The sequence below is a fragment of the Delphinus delphis genome, chromosome 9, assembly GCF_949987515.2.
Source record: "Delphinus delphis chromosome 9, mDelDel1.2, whole genome shotgun sequence".
Lineage (NCBI taxonomy): Eukaryota > Metazoa > Chordata > Mammalia > Artiodactyla > Delphinidae > Delphinus > Delphinus delphis.
Window position 1 is genome coordinate 15,212,698 of NC_082691.1, and position 23,531 is coordinate 15,236,228.

Sequence of the window (23,531 nt, forward strand, 5' to 3'; positions counted from 1 at the left end):
GGGAGTCAATTTAAAAGCCTGTGGACTTTTAAAAACTACAGTGAGATGTCACCTACACAAGTCAGAATGGTCATCATCAAAAAATCTATAAACAATAAAAGCTGGAGAGGGTGTGGAGAAAAGAGAACCCTCCTACACTGTTGGTGGGAATGTAAACTGGTATAGCTACTATGGAAAACAGTATGAAAGTTCCTTAAAAAACTAAAAATAGAGCTACTGTATGGTCCAGCAATCCCAGTATATATCCGGAGAAAAACATGGATCAAAAGGATATACGCACCCCAACATTCAGAGCAGCACTGTTTACAATGGCCAAGACATTGAAGCAACATAAATGTCCATCAACAGATGAATGGGTAAGGAAGATGCGGTACCTATACACAATGGAATACTACTCAGCCATTGAAAAGAATTAAATAATGCCATTTGCAACTACATGGATGGACCTGGACGTTATCATGAAGTGACAGTAAGTGAAGTCAGACAGAGAAAGACAAATATCATATGATTTCACTTATATGCGGAATCTAAAAACATGATACAAATGAACTTATTTACAAAACAGAAACAGACTCACAGACTTAGAGAATGAACTTATAGTTACCGGGGGGAGGGGGGAGGAGGGACAGACTGAGAGTTTGGGACTGACATGCATGCACTGCTATATTTAAAAGAGATAACCAACAAGGACCTACTGTATAGCACAGGGAACTCTGCTCAATATTCCATAAAAGCCTAAATGGGAAAAGAATTTGAAAAAGAATAGATACATGTATATGTAAAAAAAATAATAAAATAAAGTACAAAAATAAAAGCCTGTGGAAAATTTACCTCAAGCCTATAGGAAATGAACTGAGGCTAAACTACAAGAAGAAACACTTGATCATGAAAGCAGAAGAATATTGTATTAAGTTAACATAAATACTGGCTATGTCTTGCTTATTCAGAGCGAAATGCCAGCCAGCACGTTTGGGGCAGCTCACACTGCCACCTGTATCTATGCACATGCAGGCAAAACTGTTTCAGAAGCATTCTGAACTAGACTTTAGGATTAGCTTATCAGCTACATCCAACAGTCGGTGATGGGACCCAAGCTGGGTGTGTGGCTCCACGCTCACCGCTGAACTTGCTGCGGACAAGCCAGGGATCTGCCCCACTGTCGCGATCAGAGTTGGTGCTGTTTACTTGAGAAGGTGTAACTTGCCATGTTCAAATGCTGCAGGAATCTTTCCACGGCCCCTTTTGAGTCTGGCATCCTTTCCATCTATTGCTACTTGATGTGAGCTTCCAAAGTCAGTGGTGTGAACATACCACCTTCTTTGCTAAACCCCTTTCTACATGATTTGACTAATCTATGGAGCAGTGGCCAGGAATGGTACATCTAGACAATGACAAAGAAGTACCACAGTATATAAGTATATACTTGGTAAACTAATTTTTCCCCCTGCCACTCTCAAAGCAATATAAACTTTGTTGTTCCTCCTGGATCTCAAATGCTTCTAATAAATTCTTTGAAATGTCAGTAATGTTGAACTGCGGGTTTTTTTTTTTAAAGGAGATTTTCTTTCTTTCATAAAAGGAAAAATTGTCCCTTGCCAAGAATGTAGCTAAATATGTTTTGTTTATTTTATTCAGGGCTGAATACGGTTGGATAAAGGGATTCCCGTTTCTCACCCAACCTCTTGCTGAATGAAGGAATCATGAATGAAGCCCTCCATTTACTGGATAGTCAAATAAACAGAAATAAATTCATACTCTTTCATATCTGTAGTATAATTAACATTTGCTTAACAAATGTATAGCCTACAAAGCATTTTCATTAGTATGTTATATTTAATCTTCATGAGAACCCTCTGGGCTTGGATGGATTTTCTCATCCATAATAATGACATTTCCTTTGACTAAGAGGAAGACTTACTCACTCCGTGTGGACAATTCCAGTTTTTAAAAGGTCCTCATGGCCTGGGTTGCTCTGGGAGAATGTTGTCTACATAGTAATACTTCTGTCATTTTCACCAAACTTACTTAATCTCATAAACCATAAATTAGTTCAGTGAAAAATATCAGCCAAAGAAGTGTTTTGATTGTCGTAACCTTTCAATTCAATAAAAAGTGATTGGTTTATTAGACCTGTACAATACACAGGAGGATGGGCTTCTACAGCGCCTCCCTGTCCCAATCCATTATCCAACATGCACTTGTTTTTCTACTGTGCAAAATTCGGTACGATTTTCAGGTTCAACTAGAAAGTGGCATCTAACACCTGGTTGAAATTTCCAGTGCACAGAATGCCATTGACCTTGGAGAATATTTGCTAAGTAAATCATTTACACAGCTGGTAGCCAAGCTGAGACAAGTGAGGAACTCATTTCAGGCACAAAATTTAAGGGTGTTGGGTTTCCCTGGTGGCGCAGTGGTTAAGAATCCGCCTGCCAATGCAGGGGACACGGGTTCGAACCCTGGTCCAGGAAGATCCCACATGCCGCGGAGCAACTAAGCCCATGAGCCACAACTACTGAGCCTGTGTGCCACAACTTTTGAAGCCTGCACGCCTAGAGCCTGTGCTCCACAACAAGAGAAGCCACCGCAATGAGAAGCCCGCTCGCCGCAACTAGAGAAAGCCCATGAGCAGCAACGAAGACCCAACGCAGCCATAAATAAATAAATAAATATGCAATTAAAAAAAAAAATTAAGGGTGTGCCCCCCCACACTGATCAAGATGAATAACATCTAATGCGATATTTAAAAAAATATCAAAATGAATGCAAAAAATTCATGACCAACAAAATCAGTGTTACTGATTTTTCCTTTTGCCTCACACTCCAATATGGCTCAATACTGTTACTGATCCTATATTTTAAAATGCGATATTTAGTTCATCATGGATTTTGGCATTCATTTTGATTTTTTAAAGACTGAATTAAAATATGACCTCTCTTGATGACTGCAGTTTTGGGTGCGCTTTGATTCTGCATCTGAGAATGAACACCTCACTTGTCTTATCTTAGTCTTGGCCCAGGTGAGGAGAATTTTACACTTGATCCAGCCCTGTGTAGACTGAGTTCTACTAGAATTTATAATGACCACAGAGGGGTTATATAAATATGCCTGCCAAAGGTACCAGAATATGCCATCCCAAAATATGCCACTTGGACATGAGGATTATTTTGCACTGAAGGGAACTGAGAATCAGTAGATACAAGAAAAGCTCTCTGCCAACCTCCTGTTTTGCCTAAAAGCAGGACATAAATTTGTAAAGGGGGCTCCCCTCCCCTCTCTACCAGGAAGGACAGGAGTTAATTACTGGAGACAAGTCTAGACCCTTATCAGCCCAGAGATGGCACCAGAAGAATCTGTATAACAAATCTTGCTCATCTACTATGAGTTTCCCCATATATTTGCCCCCCCACAGTTTGCCACACTTAGAAGCTCACAGTCCTTTTCCTCGGTCTTGTCACTTCTCTAAAAATGTATTGTTCTTTTGTTAAGATGCTATATAAGCCCGAGTTTTAACCACCCTTTTGAGTTACTCATCACTAAGTGCTCCCGTGTGTATGCACGATGCATGTGTCATAAACTTTTGTTTGTTTTTCTCTTCTTAATCTGTCCCTTGTTAGTCTACTTTACAGGCCCCTAGCTTGAGAACCTAGGATGAATAGAGGAAAAAAAGAGTTTTTTCTCCCCTGTACCTGCATAGGTCACTCAAGTGAGTTTTAGAGGTTTGTAACATAAAACTTCAAATAAAAGGGAAAGAGTTCCAGAAAGTATTTAATTTTACCTCCTCTATTTATAGATGAAAAAAAACTTAGACCCACCAAGCTTTGACTAATACTGTGTTAAATTAAGACTAACTGCTGGGGAGAGAGGGGGTTGGCCCCAGGCACTGGGCCTTTTCTATAGGAAGGAGACATGCTTGGAGACCATTTGCTTTAAAAGGATGGAAATCATGTAGGTCTAACTCCTTCTTGAGGGCTTGGGCTCTTTGTTTGAAAAAGTGATAATATACCACCCTCTCCATCACTCTGGAAAGTAGTACTGAAAGTTTGCTGGGGGAGGGGGAAACATCCCACACGAGAAGATCAGGAGGCTGAGTTGCTGCACTGCAGACGTGGAATCTGAATGCAGTTTTACTCCTGGATGCCTGAGTGGTAACAAGACCTTTACATTAGCAAATGCACGTGGTCGGAAACAATTTTACGCTCTCTCGAGCAACTTCACCCCGAGGAGCTGACCGTACTCCTCATTCCTCATATAAGCACAGATAGCTTTCTCCCCCCTAACTGCTTCCACTTGTCTCTCTCTCCCTCTGTTTGTTTTTTTTTTATTAAAATGTGCAATACAACAAGAAAAGGAAAAGATGATCCTGCTTCCTGCCATGCAAGATGGTATGCAGAAGGCCAAGGTTAAACGCAGCGTTTGGTTTCTTAAGCTTCTCTAATGTATAGGTATGAAAAAGCAACCAGGGACCAGAGTTTACAGCAGTGACTCTCTGAGGATGAAAACTTGACTTTAATTTGGACTCTCTGGCTAAGATAAAATCTGCTTCTGCTATCACTATCCCACTTATGTTTGTCCTTACTTTCTTTCTACTCTGCCACCCAGCGAGTGGGAAGAAATTAACCTGACCTTGAAGAATACTCAGAGAATCTTCAGGACCATTGGGTTTTCAGTATCCAAGAAAATTCTAGAGGCCTACCAACATTTAGATCATAGACTCAAGGACCTGAAAAGGATCTTAAAAATCATATTCAGCACACATTTAACAGATGAGGAAAATGAAGTCCAAAGAACTTGTTCCATTTGTGAGTTAGTTGGAAGTAGGTTCAAATTAGAACAAGCCCCCTCTTCGCATGGCACCATGACTAGGTTCCAACTATGTCCAGCTCATTTCCAGATCACTCGTGAAGGAAAATGCCAGGCCTTCCACACAATGTTTGGAATTTCCTTAGTACAAGTTAAAAACTCCCAAGGAAAAGTCTCAAGAAAAGCCATCTCAGAGGTCATAGGAAGGAGGTATTTCACCATTCTTAGGCTTATGGGGTCTTTATCCAGATCAATATCATATATTGAAATTAAAGCTTTGTATTGTTTTTTCTACCCAGGAGTGATTAGACCGTATCTTTCCCCTCAAGAAGTTGCTTCCACAGGGAGATCAGCTCGGTGCTTTGTGACCACCTAGAGGGATGGGAGGGAGGGAGACGCAAGAGGGGAGAGATATGGGGACATATGTATATGTATAACTGATTCACTTTGTTATAAAGCAGAAACTAACACACCACTGTAAAGCAATTGTACTCCAATAAAGATGTTAAAAAAAAAAAAAAGGAAGTTGCTTCCACTTACATTTCTGATCTGCTTCTACCCAACACACTCTATATTTCTGGCTTTAGATTCTGATGCAGCCTATGGCAGGTGGGTTGTACAAAAATAAGGAGTATGGATTGATATCCATCCTGGAACCTAATGGTTAAATTCAACTCACAGATGCATTTTGTTTGTCCCACACACTGTTTTCAAATTTTTATTTTGGGTTTTATACTTAAGTCTGCTTTACTTATTTATATGGACTGCCTGGCCCCTGAAGACGTTTGCACTTATAATCCCTGTTTAGAACTTCTCATCCCTCCTGAGAATGAAGTTGTGGGTGAGTGGGCCTTGATTCTCCGTGAAGAGTTTAAAGACAGGCTTCCAGGGGCCAGCTTCTGGTATCCATGCTGGACCACCAGCCCTCCCATAACCCTGAGCAATCAAAATTAGTTCTCTGAAGTGATAATACTTTAGACTCATATCCGTCTTGAAACAACAACCTGGTTTTGGAAATGCAATCCATTTTATGGACTTGAGTAAAAGAGTGAAACAAATTTTATTGCAGTATTAGATAAAAACCTGACCAGAAGTATTTGGGGAATTTTAGTCTAGAGTCTTACTACCTGCCAGCACTATTAATTTTTTTTTTCATCTTGAGGAATAACCTCACCAAATATACCTATACAAGCTACTTTCATTTATTATGTTTTCTGAAGGTATGACAGCATCTGTACAGTTTGAGAAATGATTATTATCCTTCAAAGTTTTGTGGGTTTTTTTTTTAAACAAAATCCTTCTGAATTATTGGCTTCCTCTGACAATCTAGGTTGCATGTTCTAAACTAACGTGTCTCAGACAGATTTTGAATAACGTAAAAAGACAAAGCCCATATGAAAATAAAGAACTGTAAAGTAGAATTTAAGCTGTCATATATGAATTTAGTTGATCATTAGTCTCTTAAAAACCTTCAAACACAACACTTTATTCTAGTTCGTAAAGATCGTTACCTTTGAGAGTTAAATATCTTTCAGTTCCTTTTAAATAGTTTTCTTTTTCAAAAGTTCAAACATTCCATGTGCCACAAATTCAAAAACCCTTCAGCTAGTGTAGAGAAAAACCGATATTTCAAAACCATGGCATTCTCAATTTCCTTTACACACCACGGCATTCTCAATTTCCTTTACACATGCCTATCGTGAAAGGAAAAAAAAAATCCTTTTATGCCTACTGATGTAGACTTATTCAAAATTAGTTCTCTATCTACTCAGTAATATTTTTTAAAGTTTCACCACATCACCCATTCAGTGGTCATTCATTAGACCCACAGAAGAATATTATCTCATCAATATACTTAGTAAGTTTGTAAGTTAAAACTCCAACGGTGAAAAATTAGAATATTCTCTCAGGGTTATACAGAAATAAATGTGATTCTGAGGCTTCTTTTCTTGCAAAAACAAAAAACGAAACAGCTCCCAGATTTCCATGGGAAACTATTAGGAGAACTTTGGGAAATTCTCCTCGTAGCATTTGTTTTTCATGAGGCTGAGCGGTCATCTCATCTAATGTCCTGTCAACAGCTATTCAAATGGGTAGTCTACACTTGCCTTTTACTGGCCGATAGAGATTTGTAAGGTGTTGACTGTGTTCTGAGAAGGCTGATGTCCACAGAACTCAAAGCTTTCACTGCACTCTACAGAATAATGGACTAAGTAGGCCAACTAGGGGCAGGACTAAGTAGTCTCATCCCTCAGAGAAGGACACGTGTTTTCTTTGGTAATTTCACGTATTTTGATGGCTCGTGTAGAGGAAATGTTTCATCACAGGGTGTTGAGATAGATCTAATTTAACTGCTCTTAAAAAAGTATTAAACTCATTCTTGGGAATAATCAGAGTTGAATTCCAAATGCTGAAAACATTAGGATTGCTCTCATCATGCATCTGGTAAATTTGATTAGACCTACTCTCCCCATAGATGTCAAGTGTACAAGCAAGAGTTTTTTAGCCTGTGTTCATTTCAGTCTTATGTCAAAGGTATTGTGTTGTCTCATACTTTTAAGACTTTAAAAAATACACCTTCAAGCCCAACTGGAGAAAATGCTCAAACTGCAAGTAGCCATGACCCAAGTGCCAAGGAAGACAATTACTCATCACACCCGAATGTTTCCATTTCCAAGAAAATTTGGGCCACCACTGAGAAGCCAAACACACAGAAACAAAGTTACAGGACAACAAATTAAATCGGTTCTAAAACACTAAGTCTCTAATCCACTGGCCTTTCTGTCTGCAGGCCAATTTATCTTGATTCTGCATACTTTGCTGTTTCGAACCAAAGGATAACATCACTCTTGTCCTCAGGTGGGGCAGGGCTGGACTGACTGCAGTGTGAGCACCCACCATCCAGGAGGGAGGTGAGTTGGCCTTTGAAATGAGTGCATAGGCTTTCCACTCTGTGGGAATGTGTCACTGCACTACAAATGTACTAGATCATCTGAAATCTTCCTGGAAGAAAACATCATTATGTTTTTTAAGTCCAAAACTGAGCTATTAATGTCTGGATCTGATCTGTTGACATCAGAGTCATTATCTTTTAAAGCTCATTTATTTTAAAGGCATCTAAGTTAAAAATGAGTTTCTGAATGTTAGAATTATATATTCCTGAATGCTCCTGTTCATTGCTCCTCGATGACAGTAGATTAAAGATGAGCCTTCACGATTAGCCTCAAATTCTATTTTGGATGCCCTCAGCTTCACAGCAATAAAGTAAATGGACGGAAGTTTTATTATTTTATAAAGATGCATATTTGTGGAGGGTCTCGGCATGAATTTAGAGTACTTGTTAATCCATGGAGTAATGGTTGGAATCTGGGACATAAGACCGGGGCTAAATTTCTTTACCTTCCTAACCCCAGAGAGTCTTTGGAAAAATAGAAACAAAAGAGCACCAAGTACTTAAGGTAAGACACTGCTGTATTCATAATATAGAGAAATAACCACCGTGCCTCATGGACAGGAGATGCAGTTCTCCACGGGGCTACAAAGCTCTGCTAGTAATAATTTTAATTGGATGCTATCTTTGCTGCCTTCAGAAAGTATCATAAAGTGGAGTTATTACAGGCTACAAGCGCACTTACTGTGCTGGCCTCTCACAGGAGGAAACAGATAACATTTATCCTTCGGAGGGCAACGTCAATGGGCTACTATTTGTTTCGTTTACATGCATCCCCAGTTGCCCGCTATCTGCTCCCTCTTCCCTCCTTCTAAGAGATCAATTTGAATTAGACGCTGCGGAAGTGGATGCTAAGTTTGGCCTGCCCTCTGCCTCCGGGGAGGGCGCCACCCGGCGGCCCGGTCCCCTGGGCCCTGGGCGGGGCGCGTACCTGCAGAGGATTGGGTGGCGTGAGCGGCGACGGGAGGCCGTGTCCCGGAGACTGGCTGGCTTTCTGAGGGGAGCTGGAGCTCTGCTGAGTTGGAGACGGTTGGTTCCGGTTCTGGGGGTGAGGGTGGGCGGGAGGAGCCGGCGGCGGCTGGGAGGCGGGCGGCGGCGGCGGCTGGGACTGCGGTGGCACCTGCGGGTGCTGGCTGCCCGGCGGGGCGGGCGGCGGCGGCGGCGGCGGCTGCTGGAGCTGCTGCAGCTGCTGGAGCTGCTGCAGTTGGGAGTTGAGGGATGAGGTAGCTGCGAGGAGACAGAAGGAACGTGGAGCTGAAACAAACACGTGGAGCTGAAACGTACACGACCAAACCGCGTGCTGTGCCTTTGACAGCCGGCACCGGGTGAGCCGAGACGGCTCCCCCTTAGAAAAAGTTTACCCTCATGCCCTGAAACTCCGTGGTATTTCAGAGGGTTGCGGTGCACTGCGAGAACAAGAGTCACTTCTCAGGGAAATTTTAAAATTTAGGGAGGACCAGAGTGTAACCCATCAGGCATTACTTCCAAAGGGAGGGAGCAAACCAAGCGGGTGTACTAGGAACAGAGGTAATTTTTAAGTACTTTCTCCCTCTCTTCCTTTCCACGCTGCTTGGGAAATACACTTAGACTTTCAAGATCTGATTTAGATTTTTAAAGTTCAACCCATTTAATTCTTTTGGCAAACGCTCAAATGGAGTTAAGAACAGAAAGCTAAAGTGTTCGTAATCTCCTTTTCATCATCGATACCACTAATGGTGTCATTTCTACTCGCTGCTTCAGACCTCCGCCAATGTGCTTAGACATTGAGTTTCAAGTTTCTACCGTTTTTTAAAAAAATTTAAAGATAGTACATGCTTCTTAGTTTTGCAGAATCAAAAGCTTGAGTCTGAACTTTTTGCCTGCTCATCAGAGAGACACAGCCCCACACCGGAAGGGTTATAGTCAGCGACTGTGCACTGTGGTGACTGGTCACACTGGCACCTCAAGGACAAGCCAGGAACCGAGAGGATGAAGTCATCTTTCCAGATTTTTCCTTGTTCTGTGAAAAGTAAGCATTGGTGGGATAAGTTGTCTTAACACCGAGCTCACTATATTTGTTCCCATGTGCCCATCTAGCCCTGAACAATTTCTGCAGCAGAAAAACCGTTCGGCCGAAGAATGATCTAGAGAAAAGACTGCTACAAGTTTACTTTTTTCTTTGCCTGAATATCAGCCTAAAAGCTTTCTAATAAGCCTACAACTAAATATAAGGATCACTGTTGAACCCACAGGCCTTGGCTGCAATGCTATCCTGTTCCTGCCCTACTTAGAATTAGTCAAGATTCCCAAAAGTAGTAACTCCTGTTTGCAACATTAAACTAGTCCCCATTTAAAAAAAAAAAATCTAGTGGTTCTGTAAAGTGACATATCATACACCTGACTTCATACAACAAAGACGTTCTTAAAAAATATATGTATTTTGAACCTTATGTTGAGCACATCTGAAGAAGTTTCTCTGTAAGGAAGTCAACCAGGGACTATTTTTGTAAAATTAAGAATCATTTTGTGAAATGAAAACACCAGCTAGGCACTAATGCTGTGTCTGATAGTACGTAGGATTTAACAGGGAGACATAGTCCTGACTTTAAGGAGTTTATAGTATATTTGTGGATATAAGATTAACTTGTAAGAAATAATCAGGTTTGGGGTGCCTGTTACAGTCCTGCTAATTAACTGAGATGCTTGATACATCTCAGTTAATTGCCTAAATGGTCAACAGTGTGGAAACTAACCAAAAGGTCCAGGAAAATGAGGAGAGGGGTTTCTCTGTGGGCTAGAGAGGCCAAGGCAGTGTTCCTGAGGACCGAGAGGGCTCAAGAGAGTGAATTCTATACCCAGAATGAAGGAGGAGAGGATATTCCAGGCTGGAGGGGCACCCAGATGACAGTATGGCTTAGGTGATGTTTCTGAAGGACAGTGTGGAGAATGGACTGCCTGGAACAGAAACTTTGGGCCGTTTTGTTGATTTTAGACCTTAGAGAGGTGGGAGCCTGTCTTTGAAAGTGGTGGGAAGATGGATCACTCTCAATTCACCACTGGTATAAGTCAGATTTTAAATATATAATCAGGTTTGTTTAAAGTAAGGCATAGCTGTATTGATGAAATGAGAGCTTGACCTTTCCCAGGGGCACCAAATACCAATTCTGTGCTCTCAGGTCCATGTAGAGCTTCCATGTTGGACCAGTGGGGATGGCAAGTCCTCACTGGGTCAGTGAGTTACTCTAGGTCTGTTCAAACACTCAGCCCAGTGTGCGTCCTGCCTTTCATTTAAATCCAGAGTGCTCTGGGACTCTACAGGTAGAGACGGCTTGTGAGAGACAGGGCTGGAAAATACCCGGTCAATGGGGACTCTGAACTTTCTGCTCAATTGTGCTGCAAACCTAAAACTGCTTTAAGAAATAAAGTCCATATTAAAAAAAATAATACCCAGTTAGCATCCCATTTATCGGAACTTTAAAGAGAATGATCTGGCTTTGCCATTTTCCCCTCTCCCTGCTCCTATTGTACAAAATCACATTTTATTGAACAGCTGGGAACTCAGCTCAATTCTGACCCCCCAGGATCTTCTGCAATCTGGAGGGAGGGTCCTGGGGGAGTGGGGCCTGAGCTCTCCTTTTGGTGGAGTTATAGACTTTGGGAACCTGATTGCATCTGGCCTCCTGCCTGATTCAAATCAAACCTGTCCTGATTTCTTTCAGGTGGGGGGCACGTATGTCAGTGCTTATTTTCATGGTTGACTTAAATACCATACTGTTCCATTTTGGTTAGAAAAGCATTTATCTAAATCAGCATTTGAAAACAGGAAAGACTGGGGAATATTGGCAGATGGACATTGGCAGACGGGTAGGTGCAGCAGAGCCTAACCTACTAATGAGATGTGCTCCCAAATATGTCTTCGTTTCTTGATGTTGGTGAGTTCACATCGCTTGGCTATGTCTTTCCCATAACCTGCATCTTGCCTGGAAAGGCATTAACCTAAACTAAACCTCTTTGAGTTACATGAACTAATTTGACATTTGCAAGCAAGAAATGATGGACAACAAAATATGTTCAGGTATGTACTGGATGCAAAGAAAAGCGTGAGGGGGCTGTACAAGAATGCCACTCTGGTCTAAAAAATGCCAAAGGCACCTACGCGATAATATGAAAACAAAAGCAAAAAAATACTGAAATATGGAGCCTCTAAATTGCTCATTGTATAAAGCATACTGAGATACAGATACAAGTTAGGAAGGTTCAAGGACATATTTGAACTACAGAGTATGTTTGCAGATAAAATGATGATTGTTGGGGGTAAAGCTTTGACCCTATTTCACAGAAGATTTAAGACTTTACTTTCTTCCCTGGTATTTATGTCCTTTTATGATTATTTCCTCTATGTCTGGTTACTATACACTCCATGGGCCAATGTTTAATATAAAATTTAACTACATTAACAGTAGGCATGAAGGAACTAAAAGAGAGGCACAGTTTTCATTAGGATGTTTGAAATTTTAAAAACTTACAATTTTGAAAAAGAAACACAAAACAATTTTCTATCGAACTTGGAATTTCCTAGAGTGGATCGGAACTTCTCAAATAAATAATTTAATATCACAAAGGAGAAGTCAAGAAGCTTGCATGTCTCCATTTGTTCAGTTTCTATATATCAACTAATTTAGGAAAAACATTTTCTTCTTTGGGATCTTTGTTATAGGTGTTCTCAGGAAACCAGGCACATAAATAAAGCCCCACCACAGAGGTATCAGAACTATACGGGATGGGCTTTACATACAATTACTTCCAAGGCAGAGAAACGGAAAGGAAACTCATTCTCTCTACCTGCCCATGAAGGGCAAGGCCGTGAATGATGCTGGAGAAATACAAACGTTTCTTGTACTTTGCAAGGTACTGAAACACCTCGGGATTCACAGAAAGCCGAATAGGACTCAAATGCTAAAGGAAGCGTGATTCTTAGCAACACGCTCACTCACCTTTGTTAATGCAAAGTACAACATCAGACTATTATAATCAGTGTAGTCAGGGGCTCAGTGTCAGCATTTTCTGGGACTTTCCAGGTTCGGGGATCTGTGGGCGTGGTTGGCAAACTGGAGGCTTGGGTTTGAGAGTCTGCTGGGAAGGATTACAAACTCTGGGCCTGGCTGGGACCTGAGTTGCCTTATAGCAATACACTTACAGAGGGGAGAGGACCCGTGCTAAGGAGGAGGGAAGTGGGCGGGTTTTATCACTGCAAGTGACCAGGAATCCTGCAAAGAGCGTGATGGTAATGGCTTTTCAAGCCCATCCTTAGCCCAGTCCCCTGGTGCAAGCCTGGTCCTAGGGAGGGAAAGAGCACCAAGTAAAAACACAAAGGGCAACCTTGAACTTCTTGCTAAGGGCAAGAAGCCACATGCCAAAGACCACATCCTGGATAGTTGCGTTTATATGGAATGTACAGAATAGGCGAATCCACAGAGACAGAAAGCAGATTCGTGGTTGCCAGGGGCTGGCGGGTAACTGCCCGTGGGTATGGGGCTCCTGGGCGGGGGTGATGAAAAAGTCCTAGAACTACATGGTGGGGAGTGTTGGACAACATTGTGAATGTACTTAATGCTACTGAATTGTACGCTTTAAGATGGTTAAAATGGCAAATTTTATGCTATGTGTATTTTACTATAATAATAGTAATAATAACAATATTATTAATAGCTAATAGCTGTTTCTCCATATTCGCACACTGGAGACCAAGCCGCACTGCCTTGGGACCCCACGAGGGAAGGGAATAATCCTTCTCCACTCTGCATGGCTGTGTAGTCCCCAGGGCTAGGGCTGTGCCTGGCAGAGCAAAGGGACAGACATGGGCAGGGCTGTAGGATGCCGGGCGGCACCGGCAGGAAAATGCTGTGTCCACTGGAGGGGGAGAGGCACAGGTCTGGCAGCGGGAGCAATGGATTGCTATCAACGTGGACCGTGGATTCAGTCTGAGGTGCACACGAGACACCCCTCTAGAAATGCTGCCGAAGCTGGACTCTGAACAGGCCAAGAACAGTGACTGCAATTTGGGTTCAAAATCAGACAGTGCTTCACAGTGTGGAAAGCACTGTCATTTAAAATGGATAAATTAGCTTTTTCTTTGGCCACACCATGTGGCATGTGGGATCTTAGTTCCCCGACCAGGGATCGAACCCGTGCCCCCTGCATTGGAAACACGGAGTCTTAACTACTGGACCACCAGGGAAGTCCCCGGATGAATTAACTTTTCAGGACAACCATATGGATAGATGATATCACTGCCATGTTACACATATAGAACTTGGGCTCAGAAAGGTTAAGTGACCTGCCTGAGTTCACACAGCTAATGAGCACTATGGCCGACTCAGTCTTAGGTCTGCCACTTCCCAAAGCCTCTTAACAGAACAGAATCAGGGGCAAGCTATTTCCCCCTGAGGGTTGGAACGAAGATAACTACTCCCTCGTAGAGGGATGCCTTCCATGGTCCTGCTCTTGAGAAGAGGTGGCACAGGTCCCCAGCTTACAGAGGTTGCTTTGAAGGTGTCTGCTCAGTGATGAATCGTTCAGCTCCTGAGAAAGTGTGTACAGTTGTAGCCCTGTCCTGCTGCAGGCAAAATGTTTTTTAAAGCCTGCTGATATGAAATATAAATGTGTATTTTGAGGATAAAGATGCTAATTTGAGTGTGAGCCATGAGTTATTTTGAGACCAGGGACATGGGGTTGAGGGAAAGGGGGTAAGAGGTATGAGTGGATGGGAGGTGGGGAAGGGCCACAGCACACTTGCTTCGTGTCACAAGTTTGCCTCTGTGGTGAGAGAATGTTTCCTCTACACTTAGACCCTGAGCGGCCCCAACACTGTGCGCAGCTTGGTGACATTTTAAGGAAAGTAACCAAGTAGGGTATCAGGTTACGTTGTCCATGGAACTCTGTGATGTGTTGTCTCTAGAGTATAGTCAGGTGGCTGCAAAGAGTTCTCCAAATGGCTTTGTCCCTTAATTGGGGACAGTGACTCCCAGATCAGCCCCAGTCTTACAAATCAGTGAACTCATGCGCCACCGAAAAGGAAATCCCGTGCTCCCTGATGTATGTAGCCTTTGCCTCCCTAACTCTGTATTTACTGTTCACTTTTCTTGCCCACTGAAATCCCTAGAAGAAGAAAGAAATGGAATCTAGAACAACTCAACCAGAAGAATTTGAGTCGGTAAAACTGGACATCTTCCCTCCTTCCAACCCCCCACCAAGTAATAACATCCAAGGTAGCTGAAGCAAGGATGCAGGTCAGGAACGCTTCCTGGTACCCTCATTAACAGCATCCCTAGCATGCACCGGCAGACAGAAGTTTTTGTAAGGTACATGGAAACGGCATTTTGGGGACTTGGGACTTTGAAAAAGTACAGAAGGTGAAGACTTTCTGGAAAATTTGCCTTTATTTTGGCAGCAATACCCCAAACAAGCAAAATCAGTTCTGCCTCAAAGATTATGATGTGTAACCATCTCACAAGCAGTCAGTGTTCTCAGCTCCAGAAATACTGCTAATATCTTTAATCTGTCATTTGCTTTGTTTGCATTTAAGGCAGAGATCTAAGTATCTCTTGAGATGTCAGGGGAAAACAAAGACAGAAATTCTTCCATTGAACATATTCCCACAAATTTCCCATGTATTGCCTGAGCCACACAAGCTTCTTTCTCCGGTCAGGTGTTTTCCCCAACTCTATCTCAAATTATGGAACCGAATCGCCTGGGGAACTTGTTAGACAAGTGGATTCCAGAGGGTAGGACAAAGTCTGCATTCTAAAGCACCAACGCCCGCCCCCCGCCCAACGGGATCAGGAGCTATTGGCCTTGGGGCTCCTAGCAGCCCATCCAGGAGGGGAAGGCTCTTCCCTTGGCCTTCAACCTGAGCAGTTTGTTTATCCATCTCCATAATTTTGAGGATATTTCTTTTCAAAAAATGAATCTGTTCTTCCATTGGCAAAAAATTTCAAAACAAAAATCACTGGTTGGAAAGAAGAGAAAACAGACATCTGGGAATCTTCCAGCATTCCTTAACACCTTCTTTGAGATAGAAGAGCAATTTTCCACCCATTACTGCCTTTGTTGACATTTAGGGGAACACTCTTGTTGGAGTATCGTAAGTCCGAGACATACTGTTTGCTTTTAGATGCCCATTAAATAGGGAAGATGGAAAAAGTGGAGGACAAGTGCCCACTGTAAAGCAAAGGGGTGAAGTGGTGGCATGGGCCGTCCCAAGGGGAGATGCACCCACCCAGCAATGTATCAGGGAGGCTGAGAACTCAAGGTGGCAAGTTCCCCTGAATTCCCACAGGGGTTTGCTGAGGCCTTCCTCTGGAACAGCTGACCTCCCAACATCTCCACCTGCAGAATGGCCCCCAGCTAGGCCTAAACTCTCAGGAAAATAATGGGAAGGCTCTCCTCTAAAGAAACTGAAAAAACTGGGGAAGAATTAGGATTTCCAATGTGGATGTGGCACCCCAAAGTACATCCTTCTCTTCTCAGTCACCCTGAAGAAACCAGTCAGTTCACAGTCTCACCCCAATACACAGAGCTCTTCATGGCTCTTCCGAGTCTTGAGAAGTCCATCCAGGTTCCTACTGAGTTCCAACCAAGGTGAAAGGAAAAACACCCCCCATGATACTGATACTTCCCCCATGGAATTGCAGAACACCAAAGATAAAGATTTTTTAAAATCCTAAATAAGAGTTCAGAGAGACAAATAAAAGGCCACATACAAAGAGACATAACGCAAATAGGCACCATACTTCTCATTAGCAAAACAATAAAAAGCTAAAATCAGTGGAGCAATGCCTTCTACCTTCTGAAAGAAAATGATCTCCAGCCAAGAATTTTATTGCTGGCTAAACTGTTAACAGTGAGAGTGGAAGAAAGCCCATTTTGGAACTTACAAGGACTTAGGTTATCTTTACTTACCTTTTTCTTAGGAAGTTGAATAGATACTTCAGCAAAATAAGGGGGTGAACCAAGAAAGAGGAAGATTTAGGATGCAGAAAGCAGTGTGCATCCCCCACGAGAACAGTACAAGGGAGCCCCACTATGACAGCTGTCTGGAAGTTCTAAAGAGTAAGTACCCAGTCCAGACTGCAGCATAAAGGAAGGGCTCTACTGAAATATGTCCAGAAGAAAAGGGGGATTCCATGGAAGTGATAAAGTATTTGTGCTTTTGGAAGAATTTGAGAGTATGAAAAAAAGAAAAAGAAAGGAAACTGTAAACTTCAGGGAAAACAAAAGCTGCCTGGAAAGCCACAATCTAGAAATGAAGCATCTGTTCCAAACTAGAAAAAGAAGTCATTGACTTCCAAGAAGAAACACTGAATGGATTTAATGCTATAGGAAAAGTAAGAAGCTGAAAGATGGTAACTACTTTCTACAGAAGGTTTACCATTCTTTTCATCCTCCTCCTCATCATCATCATAAAAGGGATGGGCAATAAGACACTTCAGGCAAAACCAACAAACAATAGAAGAAGAAATGCATAGTTTTATAAGAAACAAGAGACGAGACAAACAACATGACTCAATTGTGCAATAAAATGTGGCATAATTTTGAGCACTTGGTAGAGTATGAAAGGATAGTCTATTTGAGTATTTTCTTTGAGTGGCACAAAAATCCAGACTGAGAAGGACATCTGATCAGAGCACATATTTTGGCTCTGCAGGAAATAATTAGGTAGCCACATTAAAGTTAAGAATGTTTACTAGACTTCAATTTTTTTAAACAACCTGTAAACAAAGTAGGAAGGATTTAATGAGAATACAAATGCTATCATCCTTGACAAGGTAGAAGTGAGAGGTTGGTGGGAGGGAGGAGGGGAAGTGAGGACCAGAGCACTGAGTGGGGAATCAAGAGACACCTCTATAGTTGACAGAACAAATGGAGATTTAAATATGCTATTTAAAGTTACAAAGTTGACAAAAAATAACTCTATACTTCTATTAGGAGGAGGGAGGAGAAGAAAGTGGGAGATGTCATAAGTGAGCTAAACCCAAATACACCATAGCAGAAATGAACAGATGGTACATAAAACTAATAAATCGAGTCAGAGGTAAATGGAAAGTATTTAGAAATGTGCAGGTAAACCTATAAGGCTGAAACCAGAAATGGTTCAATGTGATTGCCTTGGGGGAGTAATCCTGAGGGTGGAGAGGAGTCTAGCTGAGATATTGTGATATTCAGATCCATCCCAGGACACTATTTGGATTGAGTTTCTTGAGTTCTTTACACTGAGATCTAGGCCTTAAATGGGACTGAATTCACCTTGGGCTTTGTTGATAACACCAATTGAGGCATGAAACTTCTTTTGAAAAATCCACAATAGACATTTGTTCCTGATGGTCGGAGACATGTTCTCAGAGACCATTTCACAGGATGCTAGTCCCCAGATAGGTCCCATGAAAGAAAACTGTTCCATGGTCAAATGATTTATGAGACATGGCATGTTGTATCCTACTTTTGGAAATCCATAATGAGCATCAGAATATTAATGACTTCGAATTTCAGCATTAAAGAAACCTGATTAACATTTCTTCATCTAACACTGACCAAACTCACGTGACCTCGGAACCCCATCATCTTGCTTTTCTTTGACCCAAATTTATGCAAGTGTGTGGAACTAATATTGAGAGGGATCCACTTAGGAGTAACCTGAAGTTGTCTCTATCTGATGTAGTCATACATGACCATTTTATAGATGAAGAAGTGTTTTACACACATATATATGTACATACACAATGTACATATATACGATATATATATATATATATATACACACAGTGTATATATAACGTACACATATATATACCATGTACATACGTACAATGCATATATATGGATGATGTCCATATATGCAATGTATATGTACACATAATGTACATATGTACAATGTATATATATGAATAAGTACATATATACAATGTATATATCCATACAATATACATAAATACAATGTACATATATGCACAATGCACATATATAAATGTATATATACATACACATATAATTTATATATATATATACACACACACAGACACACACACACAATATATGTGTTATATATCAGGGTCTCTGGAGGAAGTAATGAGATCTCTTCAGTATAAACTAAGCCTAATGAAATTCTTAAGTTTACCCTTACTAAGGCTGCATGGATTAATCTAGAACCAAGCTTATCCAGTGTGGTGAAATTGGTTAATTCGTGCCAAACAGAAACTTCCAGTGAGCATAAGAGACATCTTTGGATGATTAAAAATGTAAATAGGTGTTGGGAGGGTACACGCATATGAATTTCTTAAAAAATGCAAATTCCCTGAAGGCCAAGTGTTTCATATCGTCTAGTAGGAGAGGAGAAAGAAATACAAAAAATGTTCTTGAAAGATTCAAAGATGGGAAACCAGAGCTGGAACGTTCTATGACTAACTAGGACAACCTGGGGCCTAGCAGAATTCTCCCCAAGCACTGGAAAAGCATCAGTGTCAGGGATTTTTAGCTCTGAGGAACCTGGCGTGGATATTCTCTCCTCAAATAGCGTATAGCATGAGCCAAGAAAATGCGGCTCCATCGATACTAAACTTTTAAAAATAAGATCTTCCTTCAGAAAAAAAGATTTAAATAACCCCCTCCTGCCTATTGCCATCAGATTGTCAAGTCTTCTTCAGGTGGTAATACCATATCAAATTAGAACTTGTAGGGTTTGAGTGTGCATTTTAACTAAAGTCCAGAATTCTAGATTCTGTTCCTTGATTTTGCTTGATTAATTTTTCCATAACCTGTAGGTATCATAGACTGTATACGGAAATATTCACTCTTGATTTGAAATTCTTTTGCTCAACGGATGAGGCCAAATTTATTCATCAGAGAATCCTAACTCTCCAGTAAGAAATGGTTTCCTTTTCTAAACAGAGTTTAGCAAAGGCTTTGGGTATCAGTTCTCACTGCTCTGCTAATTCTCCAGTTCAGGATAATTAAGGGGGTTTTGCTTGTTTGTTTGTTTTTAGAGGTCTGAGATTAAGAGTACGTCACTGACTATGCCACCCTTCCTTCTTAATACCATATTCGTTTAATGACAGAAAATGCATTTGGGTGGAATAGAAAGCAACTCAAAGAAGCACTCATGTAACATTCAATCCCATTATTTTTCCTCCTTAAATGTGAAAAACAGTTACTTACATCTTTGATACTCTCTTCTCAGAAGGCCAATCCACCTTTTCACTGGAGGTTAAAAGGTTTAAAATTATAGCTAACATTTATTGAGCATGGTTTTCCCAGGGATATTTAAAATTTTTTAGGGTAGAAGTGAAGCCATACTCACTAAAAATGAAGCCATGATATGGGGGGAAAGGGAGACACATGCTTATTTTATATTCCTATGCTAATAAAATAATATAATTTTTTTTAAGTTAGCAGAGCAAGTAAGATGTACCCTGGCTTTCAAAACATTGGTGTTTGCCTTTCCCTTCAAATGGGCATTTGCAGGAGAAAATGTTACAGGCAGTTCAATGGATACTGCTCATGGTTTAAACACAGCACTGTGTTCACTCAAATTTCTTTTAGGCTATAGACACATGGGCCAGTGCTTATTTTCATGGTTGATTTAATCCATCCCCTCTGCCAGTGTGGGGATTATTCCCTACAGTTATTCTCCAGTGATCTGTCAGTTCAGATTAAAAAAAGTTAAGTGACAAAGATGCGGTGGCTGATTCCTTTAGAAGGCTAGGCTGTACAGCATGTTTCTTTTTAAGAATCTGACTATGTTCTCTTCTTTCTAATTTCCCCCCAATCACTACAAATCTTCTTTATCTAGGCTGAACTTTAAACTCCATAAACAGGCAATTCAATTTTGTTCCTATACGACAACTTCTGGGTTGCCAAAAAGCTTTATAGATCTTACCTTATCGGTTCTTGCTTATTTTTTGAGAAGAGGAAATAGCGTATATCTCCCCTCACTTTACAGATGAAGAAATCTAAACTCAAGACATGATACTAAGACCATACATATCCTAGCTTTTCGTGGCCTGCACAGTAAATGATAAAACTCTCCTTAAGCTTCATTTATATTTCGAGACACAGACATCAAAAATATACCCTTGCCAGATTTGTAATTCTATTCCAGATTCATAGAAAAGAAAACTGTAACAGTTGACTTTAATTGTGTAGCAAAATGTTTACTATTTAAAAGTTCCTCACATTACATCATAAATATTATTACTTTTCTCATTCTTATTTTTTCTTTCCATCTCTACAAGTAGAATTCTTTAGTTGGATCATTAATATACTTCACGGGTAATTTGGTTATTTTGTATTGACGTGCAAATTAGTCATTCAATTCACATAGTTTTATTTTAGGCTTTCACATGTAAAAAATTAAACGAGAAAAGGCATGTAAGAGTTTTAGTGAAATAAATAACTACATTAATGATAACCCTACTGGAAGAAAAGAGCCCTCAAAAAAAGAATCCTGGGAAACTTCATAAAAAGCGATAGATACTAGAATATCAGTGGTGTTAGAATGTAACGTGGTCATATCACCTACATGGGTACAAATGCTTTTGCAAAGGTCTCGTGGATTTCTGCCCGTCTGGTTGATCTTGCTATGGGAAGTAAAGTGACATTCTTTTTACTTCATTAATGCAGTTGGACAAAAGAGGCAAACACAAATGTGTCAGTCAGCATAGGATAGTTTTACTGTGGTAACAAGCAGCCCCCAAATCTCACTGGCTTAGCCCAACAAAGATTTTTTTTTCTTTTTGGGCTATCATAAGTTGGCAGGGGGGTCTTAGCTTAGTGTAGTCACCTTAGGTACCCAGCTGATGGGGCAGTCACTATCTTGGACATTGCCTATGATGTGAGAAGGATAGAGAGCTTTTTAGGGTGGGAATTAAATGCTCTGACTCAGAAGTCATCCCATCACTTTCTCTCACAACTCATTGGCCAGCACTAGCTACATGGCACCCCTAAACTACGAGGGAGCCAGGAAGTGCTGTACTATCAAGTCCTGGAGAGGGGGAGAGTCAGAAAAATTCAGTGAATAGCGTTAATGATCTCCACAAAGGCATCACTCTGCCTCCCAGATAGTTTCTGTATATATTACTTTCTTGCCATTTTCATTTTCCTAAGTTTCACCTCATTATGCCTTGTCTGGATCATTGAAAGAGCTTATTAACCGGCCTCTTAAACTCTTACCTTCCCTGCTCCCTCTTTCTCTCAATCATTAATTCAACAAATGTTATCAAATCACGTGTCAAGTGCCCCTCCACCACCAGAGTTAATTTTCTAAAACACAGATGGGATTATACCATTAATTAAAAAATTAAAAAGAGAATTATGATAGATCCCATTCATCAGAGAATGAAATCATACTGCTCAGCCCGTATTGGAGAATGACTCTGGCTCCAGCCCACCTTTCTAGACTCATTCTAACCCCCTCTGAGAATCCTCACTTCTAGTTCAGAGGTAGAAGCTGGTGGTACATGGACATGAAGACAGGGGTGCCCCATTCCCACACATACAGAAATAGAGCTTTTAAAAAGTTCAAATTGGTTGACAAGATTAAAAAGTCAGAGCATCTACATAAAATATGCATTGTCCAGTTTTCTTAAAAATAATCTGGAAGGTGTGGTCACTCGACTCTTGTTCCTGTATGGGAACCAGAGCTGAGTAGCAGCTGCCCTGCCAGGTAGGGCTGGTGCCCACAGGAGCCAGGATGGCTTGCTGTCCTCTGCACTCCCATAAGGGGACATTCACGGTGTGCCCTGTATTACAATGAATAATGTGCACCCGATTGCCTCTTTTACCAAGTCCCTTCCTACAGAAGGGAACCCGGTTTTAGTCAGTTCTTTTTTTCCCCCTTAATCTTCCTGCCTTCTCTCAGCAACCTGCATATAGTAGATGTTCACTAAATAATTGAGAAATGATAATTGCAGGAACTGTAATTCGATTTGCCACTTGTTAATTTTATCTTATTCTTTTTACCCTGTGTCACATGCTTGCTCTGGCTTGGCTCACAAAAAAAGATATAATGACAGAATTCTCGAGGTTACAAAGATCCACTGCTCGGGTTTCTAGGCGACTACATGTAAGTTATGTGACTTCTGAGCATGATCTTCAATTAACTTTGGAGAATGTTATACATTTACATAAAAAATTAAGGCAAATTCCTATGTTCCTTTTTTTTATAGCTGTACAGGCAGAGGTAGCCACTCAGACACATCTGGAGCCACATCCTAAATTCTGGAGAATAATTTTGTTTATGAACTAGAAAGTTCATAAAGGAAGCGAATTAACATTTCAGGATTCAGGATTTGAAGGTGTGCTATGGAAATTCGACATGAAATACGTGTATATAAAATGTGGTCAAAGAGGAAATGACAGGCTTACCGTGCCCTGAAAGGTTATCTGGAAAAACAGAAGAGAGCTTCAGGTGGGTCTGAGATGGACAGATTAAATCATAATCTTAGAAGAGTGAAAAATGTCATCGCAACACAGGCTGATCCAAATTCTACCCAGTCTGGGGAGAAACATCATAGAGCATACGGATTAAGAGGGTTTGAGTTGAAGGTCAGGTTCTTAGTACGACCGGGCTAGCAGGATGTGAAAGTCAGCCAGGCATAACAAGCATTGCTTTGATAGGGGAGTGGGCAGAATCGCAATGCAGATGTGGGGGGCCGCTGGGTCAGTTACTATCTCCTAGTTCCATGGCTGTCCTCTACTCCTTTCCATCAGCAAACGCGTGCTCTGTTCACCGCGGAAACTGGGCAA

General features: G+C 41.1%; 1 protein-coding gene across 2 annotated transcripts in view; it reads right to left on the bottom strand.

The window, feature by feature from the left end:
* POU6F2 (POU class 6 homeobox 2) overlaps positions 1-23,531 on the bottom strand; it is a 450,125-nt gene that overhangs the window by 112,384 nt on the left and 314,210 nt on the right. For both annotated transcript variants that reach the window (XM_060019839.1, XM_060019840.1), the window contains one exon: positions 8,686-8,981. In XM_060019839.1, the coding sequence (XP_059875822.1) occupies positions 8,686-8,981 (296 nt within the window). The remainder of the gene's footprint in view (positions 1-8,685; positions 8,982-23,531) is intronic.